At 37.1% G+C, this 17278-nt stretch overlaps 1 protein-coding gene across 5 annotated transcripts in view; it reads left to right on the top strand.

The window, feature by feature from the left end:
- LOC110455764 (nuclear receptor coactivator 3-like) overlaps window positions 1-17278 on the top strand; it is a 207984-nt gene that overhangs the window by 146870 nt on the left and 43836 nt on the right. For 3 of the 5 annotated variants that reach the window (XM_021506122.1, XM_021506120.1, XM_021506125.1), the window contains one exon: window positions 12930-13099. In XM_021506122.1, coding sequence (XP_021361797.1) covers window positions 12930-13099 — 170 coding nt within the window. Of the gene's footprint in view, window positions 1-4788; window positions 5328-12929; window positions 13100-17278 lie in introns of those variants that run through there. The other 2 variants (XM_021506123.1, XM_021506124.1) reach the window with 2 other exon arrangements.

The raw sequence follows: 17278 nt of genomic DNA, 5'->3' as shown, positions 1-17278 counted from the left end.
GAGTCACTAGTACACTGTACTTTAATCTGTTACTAGTCTGACTGCTTCTGAGTCACTAGTACACTGTACTTTAATATGTTACTAGTCCGACTGCTTCTGAGTCACTAGAACACTGTACTTTAATCTGTTACTAGTCTGACTGCTTCTGAGTCACTAGTACACTGTACTTTAATCCGTTACTAGTCTGACTGCTTCCNAGGTCACAAATAGAACAGGGGACATCATACTTAGGTTTGGCTGTAAAAGTAAAAACCATTACAGACCTGGTTTAGAGATCTCACACGAAGTAACCCTATGGCTAGGAGTCGAACCTGTGCCTACCAGCACATTGAAGTTCAAATGTTATCAAACAGTTCGACAGGGGCTCCTTGGTTGGCATGTCACAACATAATTTGTGGAGGTAATTGATGGTTTTTGGCAGCTTTTAAGAAGAAAAAAAATGTAATTTTCAACCAAAACTCATTCACCCCTTGATACACATTTGAACTCTTCCAATTCAAAGATTGGAATAGTTCATTATGAAATTTCAGAGAAGAATGAATTAATCTGTACATGTTTGTTCCTGTGGTATGTTTCACTAGCTGACTAAACTGTTCAACTTCACTTTCATTTACGAGAATATCTAAGCTAATGATTTCCATGCTAAACTTTGTTTGTGTGGTACCATTTCTATATAGGAATGTGTCTACTCGTTAAGTATTGGCTACTGGCAATCCATCAACTACCTTCTCCTGAAAGATTTCAAACTAAAGAAGATCTTAATGAACATAGTTAGTTTATTATTTCCAAATTTTACAATTTCAAAAAGTACAGCAAAGTTCTATTCATTTGTAATTAACAAATACAAAAAGATTGTCAGAATCCCATTGAAAAATAGGATAACAAGAAATCTAAGCACTGGCTAAGTTATCTCAGTAGTGTGTGGGGTAATTATATAATCTGCTGCGTATTTGTAACATCACCAAATTATTGTCAAAATGTTTAGGTTAGTACTAAAACTTTCTTCTTTCCTATTTCTTTTACTTCTCTTCTCGTCTTTCTACTTCTCCTGTGTGGCATGTGCTTTGCTCTCTGCCATCATTCCCACGGGATGCTATCAGCTGGTTCCAGCTGGAAAAAGTAGTCTACATGAGTTGGCCTAACTTACAGCTATAACTAGATAAGGGGATGGTTATCATTTCTCCTGCTTGTAAATCACCTGCTACTGTTTATATTCTTCCCAAACTCTCAATCTTCTCCAGGTTTTTGCTCTTTTCTCGATTTCAGTTTTGCAGTTTGCTTCCCAAACAGATTTAGTTACTTGTTTCCAGGTTTTTGCAGTTATGTCTTCATAAAGATTTTAAAGATTTTGTTTTCATCTTGGGTTTCTGTGGTTTTCTTTTATGGATTGACTCCTGTCTTCCTGGTGAGTTAATTAATAGAAGGCATTTGATGTCATTATGTCGGTCACCTTCATGATAAACAGGTTGTATTTCTGATGTCAGACATCTTCATGATTAACTGGTTGTATTTCTGATGTCAGTCATCTCCATGATAAATAGGTTGTATTTCTGATGTCAGACATCTACATGATTAACTGGTTGTATTTCTGATGTCAGACATCTCAATGATAAACAGGGTGTATTTCTGATGTCAGACATCTCCATGATAAATAGGTTGTATTTCTGATGTCAGACATCTACATGATTAACTGGTTGTATTTCTGATGTCAGACATCTCCATGATAAATAGGTTGTATTTCTGATGTCAGACATCTCAATGATAAACAGGTTGTATTTCTGATGTCAGACATCTCCATGATAAACAGGTTGTATTTCTGATGTCAGACATCGCAATGATTAACTAGTTGTATTTCTGATGTCAAACATCTCCATGATAAACATGTTGTATTTCTGATGTCAGACATCTTAATGATAAACAGGTTGTATTTCTGATGTCAGACATCTTCATGATTAACTGGTTGTATTTCTGATGTCAGTCATCTCCATGATAAATAGGTTGTATTTCTGATGTCAGACATCACAATGATAAACAGGTTGTATTTCTGATGTCAGACATCTACATGATTAACTAATTGTATTTCTGATGGCAGACATATCTATGATAAACAGGTTGTATTGCTGATGTCAGACATCTTAATGAAAACCAGGTTGTATTTCTGAATTCAAAACATCTCCATGATAAACAGGTTGTATTTCTGATGTCAGACATCTCCATGATAAACAGGTTGTATTTCTGATGTCAGACATCTCTATAACAGGTTGTATTTCTGATGTCGGACATCTACATGATTAACTGGTTGTATTTCTGATGTCAGACATCTCCATGATAAACAGGTTGTATTTCTGATGTCAGACATCTTTATGATAAACAGGTTGTATTTATGATGTCATACATCTCCAAAGCAGGTTGTATTTCTGATGTCAGACATCTCCATGATAAACAGGTTGTATTTCTGATGTTAGACATCTTAATGAAAAACAGGTTGTATTTCTGAATTCAAAACATCTCCATGATAAACAGGTTGTATTTCTGATGTCAGACATCTCCATGATAAACAGGTTGTATTTCTGATGTCAGACATCTCCATGATAAACAGGTTGTATTTCTGATGTCAGACATCTCCATGATAAACAGGTTGTATTTCTGATGTCAGACATCTCCATGATAAACAGGTTGTATTTCTGATGTCAGACATCTCCATGATAAACAGGTTGTATTTCTGATGTCAGACATCTTTATGATAAACAGGTTGCATTTCTGATGTCAGACATCTCCATGTTAAACAGGTTGTATTTCTGATGTCAGACATCTCCATGATAAACAGGTTGTATTTCTGATGTCAGACATCTCCAAAGCAGGTTGCATTTTTGATGTCAGATATCTCCATGATAAACAGGTTGTATTTCTGATGTCAGACATCTTAATGAAAAACAAGTTGTATTTCTGATGTCAGACTTTTCAATGATTAACAGGTTGTATTTCTGATGTCAGACATCTACATGATTAACTGGTTTTATTTCTGATGGCAGACATCTCCATGATAAACAGGTTGTATTTCTGATGTCAGACATCACCATGATTAACAGGTTGTATTTTTGATGTCAGACATCTCCATGATTAACTGGTTGTATTTCTGATGTCAGACATCTCCATGATAAACAGGTTGTATTTCTGATGTTAGACATCTTAATGAAAAACAGGTTGTATTTCTGATGTCAGACATCTACATGATTAACTGGTTGTAGTTCTGATGTCAGACATCTACATGATCAACAGGTTGTATTTCTGATGTCAGACATCGCAATGAGTGCAAGTCTCATACAGTGGTTATAACAGTGTTTGGTGAGTACAAGTCTCACACAGTGGTTATAACAGTGTGTGTCAGGAACAAATCTCGCACAGTGGTTATAACAGTGTTTGGTGAGTACCCAGTCTCACACAGTGGTTATAACAGTAGTAGGTGAGTACAAGTCTCACACAGTGGTTATAACCGTGTTTGGTGAGTACACAGTCTCACACAGTGGTTATAACAGTGTGTGTCAGGAACAAATCTCACACAGTGGTTATAACAGTGTTTGGTGAGTACAAGTCTCACACAGTGGTTGTAACAGTGTTTGGTGAGTACAAGCCTCACACAGTGGTTATAAAAAAGTTTGGTGAGTACAAGTCTCATACTCTGTTATAACCACTGTGTGAGATTTGTTCCCAACACACCCTGTTATAACCCCTGTGTGAGACTGTGGACTCCCCAGACACTGTTATAACCAGTATGTGAGATTTGTTCCTGACACACACGGGTATAACCACTGTGTGCGACTTGTACTCACCAAACTTTGTTATAACCACTGTGGGAGACTTGTACTCACCAACCTTTTTTATAACCACTGTGTGCGACTTGTACTCACCAAACCCTGTTATAACCACTGTATGAGACTTGCACTCACCTACCACTGTTATAACAACTGTGTGAGACTTGCACTCACCTACCACTGTTATAACCCCTGTGTGAGGCTGTGTACTCACCAAACAGTGTACTACCCCTACCCCTGTATATAAACCGTGTACTAACCCTACCCCTGTATATAAACCGTGTACTAACCCTACCCCTGTATATAAACAGTGTACTACCCCTACCATCTATATAAACAGTGTACTACCCCTACCAGCTATATAAACAGTGTACAATTCCTACCCCAGTATATAAATAGTGTACCATCCCTACCCCAGTATATAAACAGTGTACAATTCCTACCCCAGTATATATATATATATATACTGGGGTAGGGACGGTAAACTGTTTGTATACCGTTGAAGAGGGTAATATATTTGTGTTAATTAGATGGTAGGGTTAGTACACGGTTTATATACAGGGGTAGGGTACAAGTCTCACACAGTGGGTATAACAGTGTCTGGTGAGTACAAGTCTGATACAGTGGTTATAACAAAGTATGTCAGACATCTCCATTATAAACAGGTTGTATTGCTGATGTCAGACAACTTAATGAAAACCAGGTTTTATTTCTGAATTCAAAACGTCTCCATGATAAACAGATTCTATTTCTGATGTCAGACATCGCAATGAGTGCAAGTCTCATACAGTGGTAATAACAGTGTTTGGTGAGTACAAGCCTCACACAGTGGTTATAACAAAGTTTGGTGAGTACAAGTCTCATACAGTGGTTATAACAGAGTTTGGTGAATACAAGTCTCATACAGTGATTACAGCCTGGAGCATGTGTATTGTAGCCTATATTGAACACCAGCCCAGCCTTACCTGTACAGGCTAGTGGTGAGTGACCTTGTATTGTTTGTGCTGTGTAAATAGCTTATGTAAAGCTGTGTATTGTATGGCAAGGCTGGTGATATACAGGTAACATTGGCTCACAGTGGCTGCCCAGTCTTCAGTGTATTCACAGTGAGCCAGACCTGCACGAACATCATGGGATTACACATGGGATTCTGGGGCTAGGGGGGTCGATCCCTACCCCCTTGCACCAAAACGGGGATCCTGCAGTCAATCCCTTGGGATCTAGTCACCATGTGACGTGGGGTGTCATGTACAGGTAGACGAGATTGTGCTGTGTTTATGTCCTGATGGACACCATAACCTCGGCCGCGGCCATGTGTTAATGTCTATGGTGTTACTGGAATATGTCTGTGTGAACCAGTATAACAGCTAGACCAGGGACTGTATGTGTGTGAAGATTGTGCTTGTGTTACAGTAGTCAGTGACCCATACCTATATATATACTTAGTAGAGTGGATTGTGTAAAAAAAAGCAACCATCTTGTTTGTGGATTTAAAACTCAATACATCAGTATGTGGTAAGTTGACATGTTATTTATAGCTAGTGGCATATCAGTAGTGGTAGAGGCAGACAAGAGCTCTTGTATGCTAGATCTGGCACAAAAACAGAGAGGCACAAGTTAGCATTTTACAACTGAATACACAGGGGTTACAGTGGTACATAGTACTGTTTATATAGGATAGGGATGGTATACTGTTTATATACTGAGGAAGGTGTGATATATACTGTTCATATACCATTGTAGGTTGTAATACAGATATATATATATATATACTGGGGTAGGGATGGTACACTGGTAATATACTGTGGTAGGGAAATATACTGTTTATATACTGGGGTAGGGGTGGTATACTGTTTATATACTGGGGTAGCGATGGTACACTGTTTATATACTGGGGTAGGAATTGTACACTGTTTATATACTGAGGAAGGTGTGATATATACTGTTCATATACCATTGTAGGTTGTAATACAGATATATATATATACTGGGGTAGGGATGGTACACTATTTATATACTGGGGTAGGGGCAATACACCGTTTATATACTGGTTTAGGGGTAATACACCGTTTATATACTGGGTTAGGGGTAATACACCATTTATATACTTGGTTAGGGGTAATACACTGTTTATATACTGGGGTAGGGACGGTAAACTGTTTGTATACCGTTGAAGAGGGTAATATATTTGTGTTAATTAGATGGTAGGGTTAGTACACTGTTTATATACAGGGGTAGGGTTAGTACACTGTTTATATACAGGGGTAGTACACTGTTTATATAGATGGTAGGGGTAGTACACTGTTTATATAGATGTTAGGGGTAGTACACTGTTTATATACTGGGGTTGGAGTGGGGTATGAAGTTCTGTATATATATAGATGGTAGGGTTAGTACACTGTATATATATATAGATGGTAGGGGTAGTACACTGTTTATATAGATTGTAGTGGTAGTACACTGTTTATATAGATGGTAGGGGTAGTATACTGTTTTTTATAGATTGTAGGGGTAGTACACTGTTTATATACTGGGGTTGGAGTTGGGTAATGTTTTGTATATATGTAGATTGTAGGGGTAGTACACTGGTTATATACTGGGGTTGGAGTTGGGTAATGTTTTGTATATATAAAGATTGTAGGGGTAGTACACTGTTTATATACTGGGGTTGGAGTTGGGTAATGTTTTGTATATATGTAGATTGTAGGGGTAGTACACTGGTTATATACTGGGGTTGGAGTTGGGTAATGTTTTGTATATATATAGATTGTAGGGGTAGTACACTGGTTATATACTGGGGTTGGAGTTGGGTAATGTTCTGTATATATAGATGGTAGGGGTAATCAAATGTATTTGTAAGAAGGCTAAATTTACTGAACCAGCGCAATGCTTGGTTATGTATGAAAAAGAAATTAAATAGCAAAAAACACCTCATATATATTTAAATATGATATTAAATATCATGTGCGTGCATGTAAACAAATAAATGGTGTTTACTTAACAGTGAAATGTTCGAGAAATAGTGTGTATATAATTATATTAGATTTAAAATATTGTATTTTGGACCTCATTGATGTGTGACTTTCTTGCTAATTTAACACAGGGAGTGTTCCTTATATCTACATGGCATCACATACACAGTGGTCCCTTATAGCCATACGATCCTCCAACTGTATGTTATAGCTACATGCCCCATATTGCCTGGCAGTTCACAAGTAGCTATATATATATCAGGACTCTGGACACTGTTTGCTTTGACAGTTATAAAAAGTATTTGCATATTATAATGTGCATGTACTTAGCGTTATTACAAAACATGTGAATTGGGAATGGATATCGTTTCATAGATTATAAACTGAAGGAACAAATAGACTCAGTCTGAATGAATTCAAGTTTTAATTTATGTATATGGGAAAATAATTGTGAACAGCTGTATCGTACACACTACTCACTCTTTGTATGGTTTTACAGGTAAAAAACGCAGCCTTGAATTTGACACACGTATACACCGCAGCCTTGAGCATTTAAAGAAAAAACCTGATAAGACTTGTTCACCATTAGCACAACGTTGAGTCCTATACAAATACAATACACCTGTATTGGATTTTCATCAAAACATAAACGGAACTGTTTTCATATAGCTTGTACGCTCAAGTTTGCAGCAAATATAGTGAATGTCATGTTTTAATTTCACATTTAAGACCTGAACAGTATACAACATACAAGATTGTTTTCTGAGCAGCATTACAAATATCATTGTACAGCAAATAGGTACCGCTGTATCGCAGTGACAGCAGTATAAGGTCCCTTTCTGAAGTATACACGTGTTAGTCATGTGTTATATAAAGCTGTAGTTTTCTGTCATTGCAAGAAGAAATTAGAAAATAAAACACCCAGTCGTAATGTTAGGTGACAGAGGACTCGCACAACAGTATATAGTGAGGGCCTGAAAGGACATATATACAGCTAACATTACTTGTATGTTTGTCCTTTGCAAGATTACTGCTTTCAAGTCATTCACCCCTCAAGACACATTCAAACTCTTCCAATTCAAAGGTTGGAATATTTCATTATGAAATTTCAGGGGTGAATGGGTAAATTTGACATAGTGGTACCTTGTTATATTCGAGGGAATAATTTAGCCAGATCATACTGTTTGTATACTGGGAAACATTGGCTCAGTCCAACTTTACACCCTTCACTGGTACTAAACTTTGATATTGATCTTAATTAATTACTATCATGTTGTTAACTAATATTCTATTAAATCACAAATTATGATAAATTCTCCCTCATTGCGGAAAACAAAAAACGACAAAAGTTAAACTGCAGCGATTTTTTGGGGTATACAGGAGTCAAACCTGCAAAACTTTAGTCCATATAATTGTATAACAGATCATACTAACAATCACCTGGCCTCGAACAACAGGGAATCTGTCGTCCGTGTCAGTGTCTTTGGGTGTAGGTTGATATATTGCTTGGAAACGCTAAAACTTGTGAAATAGATATACCTGTGTGGTTACACACCTGTCACAGAGATAGGTGAAACGCATATCTCTGCTCCTCCGCTAGGATAGTACTTCTACCTGTATTGAGGGGTAACACATATCTCTGCTCCTCCGCTAGGATAGTACTTCTACCTCGTATATCGAGGGGTAACACATATCTCTGCTCCTCCGCTAGGATAGTACTTCTACCTCGTATATCGAGGGGTAACACATATCTTTGCTCCTCCGCTAGGATAGTACTTCTACCTGGTATATAGAGGGGAAACCCCATATCTCTGCTCCTCCGCTGGGATAGTACTTCTACCTGGCATATAGAGGTGAAACGCATATCTCTGCTCCTCCGCTAGGATAGTACTTCTACCTGATATATAGAGGTGAAACGCATATCTCTGCTCCTTGGCTAGGATAGTACTTCTACCTGGTATATAGAGGGGAAACCCCATATCTCTGCTCCTCCGCTGGGATAGTACTTCTACCTGGTATATAGAGGTGAAACGCATATCTCTGCTCGTCGGCTAGGATAGTACTTCTACCTGGTATATAGAGGGGAAACCCCATGTCTCTGCTCCTCTACTAGGATAGTACTTCTACCTGGTATATAGAGGGGAAAACCCCATGTCTCTGCTCCTCTGCTAGGATAGTACTTCTACCTGGTATATAGAGGGGAAACCCCATGTCTCTGCTCCTCCGCTGGGATAGTACTTCTACCTGGTATATAGAGGTGAAACGCATATCTCTGCTCCTACGCTAGGATAGTACTTCTACCTGGTATATAGAGGTGAAACGCATATCTCTGCTCCTCAGCTAGGATAGTACTTCTACCTGGTATATAGAGGTGAGACGCATATCTCTGCTCCTCCGCTAGGATAGTACTTCTACCTGGTATATAGAGGTGAGACGCATATCTCTGCTCCTCAGCTAGGCTAGTACTTCGACCTGGTATATAGAGGTGAGACGCATATCTCTGCTCCTCAGCTAGGATAGTAGTTCTACCTGGTATATAGAGGGGAAAACCCCATGTCTCTGCTCCTCCGCTGGGATAGTACTTCTACCTGGTATATGGAGGTTTGCATACATAAATTGCCCACATGTGTATGGATTTTCTAACTAATTTTGATTTCCTAGTGCCTTGCTTGGCAATACTTTACCTTTGGCTTTAATGTTGAGAGTTTGCCTAGGTGAGGAAGGCAGTGGGTTCTATCCCAAGGCCGGTACATACCAAAGTCCTTAAAAATGGTAGTTGTTATTCCCTGCTTAACGTTCAGCATTAAGGGGAATGGCAACAGCTGGTTCACCTGTTGTCAGTAAAATGTGACCGGGCGGTATGCTGTGCTGGTTGCCTTCTGCATAGTATTTCAGTGAGATAGCACTATAAAGTCGTCATCAGCTCCGCGCTATCACAAGAAGGCAAGGACTCCAACATACCCAGTCTGCGGCACACATACACACATGTGCTCATACATAACACACACAGAGGCACGTCCTTAAATGACCTTAGCTGTTAATAGGATGTTAAACAAGACAAACCAAACTTGTTTTTATGTTTTAAGGAAACAGCTGTTGTAGGCTTTGCCTATTGCTGAATTCCTATTGTTCTGAAGTCTGATGTCTATGCTGACTCGATAGAGATGGGCTTTCTCCAGAGTCTATCATCAAGTGTAACATATAAACATACAGCTAACTGCTGTTTACTGAAGCTTTACACTAGACTTGGGAATAACCTCACTACATTGGATATAGATCATATATATTCATCCCTTGTTAGATATAGTCTGTGTGTGCGCAGGTGTTTAAAAAGTAAGGGCTATAGAATCTAGTGTTAACCCTTTCACCACTGTAGACCATAATGGACTCATCCAGATAAATGCATGGTAGAGTCTACTAAAGTTACATAGGGGTGAAAGGGTTAATGTGTGAAGGAAGGATATACATGTAAACAGAAGTACTGGTACACGATACATAAATACTACTAAAACAGAGACAGGTGTAAAGACGTTAGAAACATATAGGTGTATAGGAGGAATACATTGTATACTTAGGTATAGCAGAGAAAAGGTAAAACATTAAAAAGAGTTGCATATATACATAGAAGTATATACAGTATATATAATACATACCGTAATAATAATACATGACCAGGTAAAGACCCAGGGGTGTTTGAATGACAATTACTGAAGCCTTTATTTGATATTTTCTGACCACAGTAGCAGTAGAGATATGAATTTAATGTCTCCTTTATATATTTATCCTTCTTCCAAGTTAATTCCCCATTAACACTGCATTGGCCACTGAATCAGCATTTATTATGATACTTGGTTTATTTAGCATACTTCTTTCTTCCTCCTCCACAGAGCATTGTTCCGGGGTTGGTGTTATAACTCTTTTGAAAAATTAAGAATTTCTCAGTATGGTTTTGGATCAAATGGGGTTGCCAGCTTGTCATGTTTGTTCTGTTGAACATTTGACTCTGTAGCATGCCTTTTGCTGTCTGATTGTTCCTTCATCTTTCGTTTTCTTTTAAGTTTGTTTCATTTTCTGAACTGAAAACCTAGCTAATTTGATGGCAGAAGTGATCTGACTCTAAATGACCTCAAAAGTTATAAAATCTGAAAAACAAAAATCTAGATTTTGAGAACCCCTGGGGACCCTTCCAAATAGGGTATAAGATGCTGAAATGTGTATATTTGTATACAAGTATGTTTGTATACAGGTATATTTGCACACAGCATTTTTATATACAGCTATTTGGAAACAGGTATATTTGTATACAGGTATATGTTTGTCGACAGGTAAATTTGTATACAGGTATATTTGTATATTGCTATTTTGTCTACAGGTATATTTGTATACAGGTATATTTGTATACAGCGATATGTGTATACCGGTATATCACTTGGCAGTTCTTGACAGTCACAAACAGTGTTTTGTAAACAGGTGTATTTGTATACAGGTATATTTGTATACAGTAGACAAGTATGTTTGTCTACAGGTATATTTGTATACAGGTATCTTTGTCTACAGGTATATTTGTATACAGGTATGTTTGTCTACAGGTATATTTGTCTACAAGTATATTTGTCTACAGTAGACATGGATGTTTGTCTACAGGTATATTTGTATACAGGTATGTTTGTCTACAGGTATATTTGTCTACAGTAGACAAGTATGTTTGTCTACAGGTATATTTGTCTACAGTAGACAAGTATGTTTGTATACAGGTATATTTGTATACAGGTATATTTGTCTACAAGTATATTTGTCTACAGTAGACACGGATGTTTGTCTACAGGTATATTCGTATACAGGTATGTTTGTCTACAGGTATATTTGTCTACAGTAGACAAGTATGTTTGTATACAGGTATATTTGTCTAAAGTAGACAAGTATGTTTGTATACAGGTATGTTTGTATACAGGTATATTTGTCTACAGGTATATTTGTCTACATGTATATTTGGCTACAGTAGACAAGTATGTTTGTATACAGGTATATTTGTATACAGGTATATTATGTCTACAGTAGACAAGTATGTTTGTCTACAGGTATATTTGTCTACAGGTATATTTGTCTACAGGTATATTTGTCTACAGGTATATTTGTCTACAGGTATATTTGGCTACAGTAGACAAGTATGTTTGTATACAGGTATATTTGTTTTGTCTACAGGTATATTTGTCTACAGTAGACAAGTATGTTTGTCTACAGGTATGTTTGTATACAGGTATATTTGTCTACAGGTATGTTTGTCTACAGGTATCTTTGTCTACAGGTATATTTGTCTACATGTATATTTGTCTACAGGTATATTTGTCTACAGTAGACAAGTATGTTTGTCTGCAGGTATATTTGTCTACAGTAGACAAGTATGTTTGTCTGCAGGTATATTTGTCTACAGTAGACAAGGATGTTTGTATACAGGTATGTTTGTATACAGGTATATTTGTCTGCATGTATATTTGTCTACAGTAGACAAGGATGTTTGTCTACAGGTATATTTGTATACTGAGGTATGTTTGTCTACAGGTATATTTGTATACAGGTATGTTTTAAACTTACATTTGAAATAAACATGTTTACATGATGTCCTGGAATACAGTTGTCATTTCTAAGAAATGTTTTACTCAAAACTGTAGGCAATTCAGTGAGGTATGAATAAGATATGGCGATTCTATCATGGCTCATAAGATATACAGGATTGTCCTGTGTGTATACTGACTTATATATAGAATTACAACATTTGATGTCAAGTATAAATGCTACGGAATCAGACATACACATTTTGTTATCCTGTAGCTAGACTATGAAATCAAACAGACAATGGAATCAGATTTACAACAAATGATGTACTCTACCTACATTGTTGTCTTGTGTATTTAATTAGCAATTTAATTAATATGCATGATACATGTAAAGGGAGATAGCAAGCTTGATCATAATGTTTCCAAATGTTCTGAAAGTAAATATAACAGTACATATGACACAAGTATCACAAATTTAACAATATTTCCAACTGTATTCAAATAGACAGACAATATGTTATAATAGTCCTTGATGTATTTCCAAATGTTAGAGAACTTTTAAGAAAAGACAATTCATTTGTGTTTTTCAGACAGAAATGCCTAAATGAACGGCGGCGTAGGGACCAGGAGAACCTGTACTTCGAGGAGCTTGCAGAGTTAATTTCAGCAAGGATCACGGACATGAACTCCTTCTCAGTGAAACCGGAGAAGTGTGCAATACTACAGGAGAGTCTGAACCAAATCAAACAGATCAAACAAGGTCAGTAACCGAATATATCAAACTAGGTCAGTAATCGAATATATCAAACTAGGTCAGTAACCGAATATATCAAACTAGGTCAGTAACCGAATATTTCAAACTAGGTCAGTAACCCAATATATCAAACTAGGTCAGTAACCGAAGATATCAAACTAGGTCAGTAACCGAATATATCAAACTAGGTCAGTAACCCAATATATTAAACTAGGTCAGTAACCCAATATATCAAACTAGGTCAGTAACCCAATATATCAATCAAAGTCAATAACCCAATATATCAAGCAAGGTTCTTATATTATATTTTGATATCTTGTCCCACACAATCTCAGTAAATTCAGGTTGTTACTGAATCAAATGTATCAAGCTTAATAATATCAGTATGTTTAAGTTCAAATACCAATCAAACAAATAATGCAAGGTCAATTGAATATATCAAACAAGGTCAGAAATCAAACTAGATTCTTATATTTACTCTATTTATCCTGCAATAAGCACAGGGAATCAACACCTAATTACTGATTCAAAATAGGGGGCGGGCCTATCACAGGACAATGGAATAGCATTTCTAGTAATTTCTACTGAACTGCAATAGATATTGGTGGTCTTATTATCAAGCATGGGTTTCTGGATAAATATGGAAGTATATTCAGGTCTTATACCACACAAACGCATCATTTAACAATTCTCAGTGTATATTAATAATAATATACAGCATTTGATATAGCGCCCTATCTCACTAACTTAAGCCACTCTAAAGCACTTTACAGTGCACAGACATACATTGAATACAATTCTCATATACCGGTATATTAATTAATACAATTTTTGAGGAATTCCCAGGAGCTGCCTTATCGGGCGCTTACTACTAGCCCTATGCCACCTGGCTAATATCTCCCTATGTGTGTATGCCTGCGTGTGTGTTGGAGATGTAATGTGTTCTGTTTGTAGTGGGACCGTACTTCCAACGGTATCATTTATAGTGCCACCTCACTTGAATGCTAAAGCACAGATACCGCAACATCCACCCACGACCAATTTATACTCCACCTGGGTTGTTGGAGTTGCGCACGACGACCTCGGGGGTCAAACTCCAGCTGCCTGTTTGGAAGGTCTGAGTGTTAACCACTCGACCAATCCGCCAACAAGTCAGGGTCTTATCCCAATCAAATCAAACATGTTAAACAAGTACATGATGCATAAATCTCAACCAAATCGTACGAATTAGCCAAACCCATTATGCACAAGTTAAAGTGGTGCAAGAGTAGACATGTCTCCCTGCAATCTGACTGAAGGGAAACAGTGTTATTACTGAGAACGCACATATTTTAATGGTATTATAATTTTAGAGCTTTTTGCACTTTAAACATTGCGATAATTTATGATCGCTCTATTTAAAATTTAGATATGAAGTTTTCTATTGCAGATATTTTGAGTGCACCAATTCATCAGTATGCTTATCTGTTAACCCATTCAGCCCTAAAGTCACATTTGAACCTTACCAAATCAAAGAGTGGGCAAGTCAAGTTTAGATCTATAGGGGTGAATGGGTTAATATTCCATAAAACGCTAAAATTTGTGTCCGCAAAAATAAGTAATCTTACAGTATTATTGTCATATTAACCAAAAGAGTGGAACGTCCCACCACAATCTTATAGTAATGATAGGGAGGAGTGGAGTTAGTGAGGTTTGTGTCATAAGAAGATTTTTATGGAGATTTGTGTTGGTGTGTCTGTTGTAACAGAGATGTGTATTGCCTTTTACTAGACAGGACAGTTTATCAGGGGAAGGAATGTTTACATCTGGTAACATATCTCACAAGGTCATTGTAATGACCTCTGGCCATCCAGCTGTCACACATCAATCCATCATTACATCTGGTTAGGGTGCATGATGGGTAATCGCCATCACCACAGATATGTATATACTGGACTTACAGAGATGAAATGTACCTAAACATATGTCACAGAAGCCAGTTTTTTAGCCTCCCTTGTTGTATCTAGGCAGAAGCATACTTCCATCCCTGAAACTCTTTAACACACAACATATCTAGCTCTGTACTAGTTTGTATCTCTAAAGCAACAGCAAGCCTTTATCAATCTCTGTTGCAGACAAGATGCTTGTATCTCTTTAGCATCAGGTTTTATCATTATAGCAAGTGTGTAACTCAAAAGCAACCATGTTTCTCTATACCAACAGTATGTGTACCTAAAGCAATCAATCTCTGTTGCAAACTATTTTTAAGCAACAGCTTTTATTAGGTCACCTGAGCTTTGCTCAAGTGACCTATTCTGATCGCTTTCCTTCCGTTGACGTCCGTCGTCCGTAAACTTTTTACATTTTCGACTTCTCAAGAACCAGTAAATGGAATTTTTAAACTTGGTCAGAATCATCCTTAGTAGATGAGGCTACAAAAGTGTAAAATTGGGTACCTACCCCAACCCCTTGGGCCAGGGCGGGGCCCCAAAGGGAAAATTAACCAATATTTCAATAATCCTGTTCTCCAGACTCTGAGGTACTATAGTCAATTTCTGTGCATGGAATGAAAAATCATAAAGGGCTTTATTTAAATTGTAAATTTCAGGACCCCTGGGCCATCCATTTTTTGACCTTGGGGAGAGGGTAAAGTTTACTGTAGTTTATATACGGAAATAACACTTTTGTGTATATTTTATCCATTTTCAGCAGACAATTATTCAAACTTGGTCAGAATCATCTTTGGTGGATGAGGGTATTACATAGTAAAATTGGGATTCCTACCTCATCCCCAGGGGCTAGGGTGGGGCCCCAAAGGGAAAATTTACCAATATTTTTAAAATTCTTATCCTTTGATGACATAAGAAGTATTGTATTTCACTTAGTTTACATGTTGATTTCCACACCACATCTCAACAATGAAATTGAGCTACCAGTACCTAAAATAAAACTCAGGTGACCGCTAAGACCCTTGGGCCTCTTGTTTCTATAGCAAGTGTGTCTCTCTACAGCAACAGTATGTATCTCTGTAGCAACATTGTGTATCTCTCTAGCAACAGTATGTATCTCTGTAGCAACATTGTGTATCTTTATAGCAACAGTATGTATTTCTGTAGCAACAGTATGTATCTCTATAGCAACAGAATGTATCTCTGTAGTTACAGTATTTATCTCTGTAGCAACAGTATCATATGTATCTCTATAGCAACAGAATGTATCTCTGTAGCAACAGTATGTATCTCTGTAGCAACAGTATGTATCTCTTCAGCAACATTGTGTATCTCTGTAGCAACAGTTTGTTTCTTTTCAGCAACATTGTGTATCTATGTAGCAACAGTATGTATCTCTTCAGCAACATTGTGTATCTTTATAGCAACAGTATGTTTCTCTTCAGCAACATTGTGTATCTATGTAGCAACAGTATGTTTCTCTATAGCAACAGTATGTATCTCTTCAGCAACATTGTGTATATCTATAGCAACAATATGTTTCTCTTCAGCAGCATTATGTATCTATGTAGCAACAGTATGTTTCTCTATAGCAACAGTATGTTTCTCTATAGCAACAGTTTGTATCTCTATAGCAACAGTGTATCTATATAGCAACATTGTGTATCTCTATAGCAACAGTATGTATCTCTTTAGCAACAGTATGTATCTCTGTAGCAACAATATGTATCTCTATAGCAACAGTGTATCTATATAGCAACATTGTGTATCTCTCTAGCAACAGTATGTTTCTCTTCAGCAACATTGTGTATCTATATAGCAACAGTATGTATCTATATAGCAACAGTATGTATCTCTATAGCAACAGTATGTATCTCTATAGCAACCTTGTGTTTATCTGTTGTATGTATGTTGTCATATATGGCTTCTCTCTGCTGTAAACACCTTTTTTCCATCTTCAACAATAGTGTGCCTCCATTACTATTGAAACAGTATGCATCCATTTCTGTATCAACAACATGGCCATACAAAGTAAGAAAACCTTCAATGCACAGACCTCACTAATGTCATTTAACGTTGCTGTTTGAATGCATGTAGTGAGGTATAAATGTACCGTATGCGACAGCACAGACACACAAAAATAAGAAATTATGGAATGTTATATCAGATTCCATCATGTGCACACAGACATTGTACAGATGTGAAGTGTTCTGGTTGATGGGAGGTGGAGTGAGAGAAACATTGAAACGTAATCTTG

This window comes from Mizuhopecten yessoensis, unplaced genomic scaffold (genome assembly GCF_002113885.1).
Source record: "Mizuhopecten yessoensis strain PY_sf001 unplaced genomic scaffold, ASM211388v2 scaffold8373, whole genome shotgun sequence".
Lineage (NCBI taxonomy): Eukaryota > Metazoa > Mollusca > Bivalvia > Pectinida > Pectinidae > Mizuhopecten > Mizuhopecten yessoensis.
The sequence above is the reverse complement of the archived record's forward strand: the minus strand, read 5'-3'. Positions and strand labels throughout refer to the sequence as shown.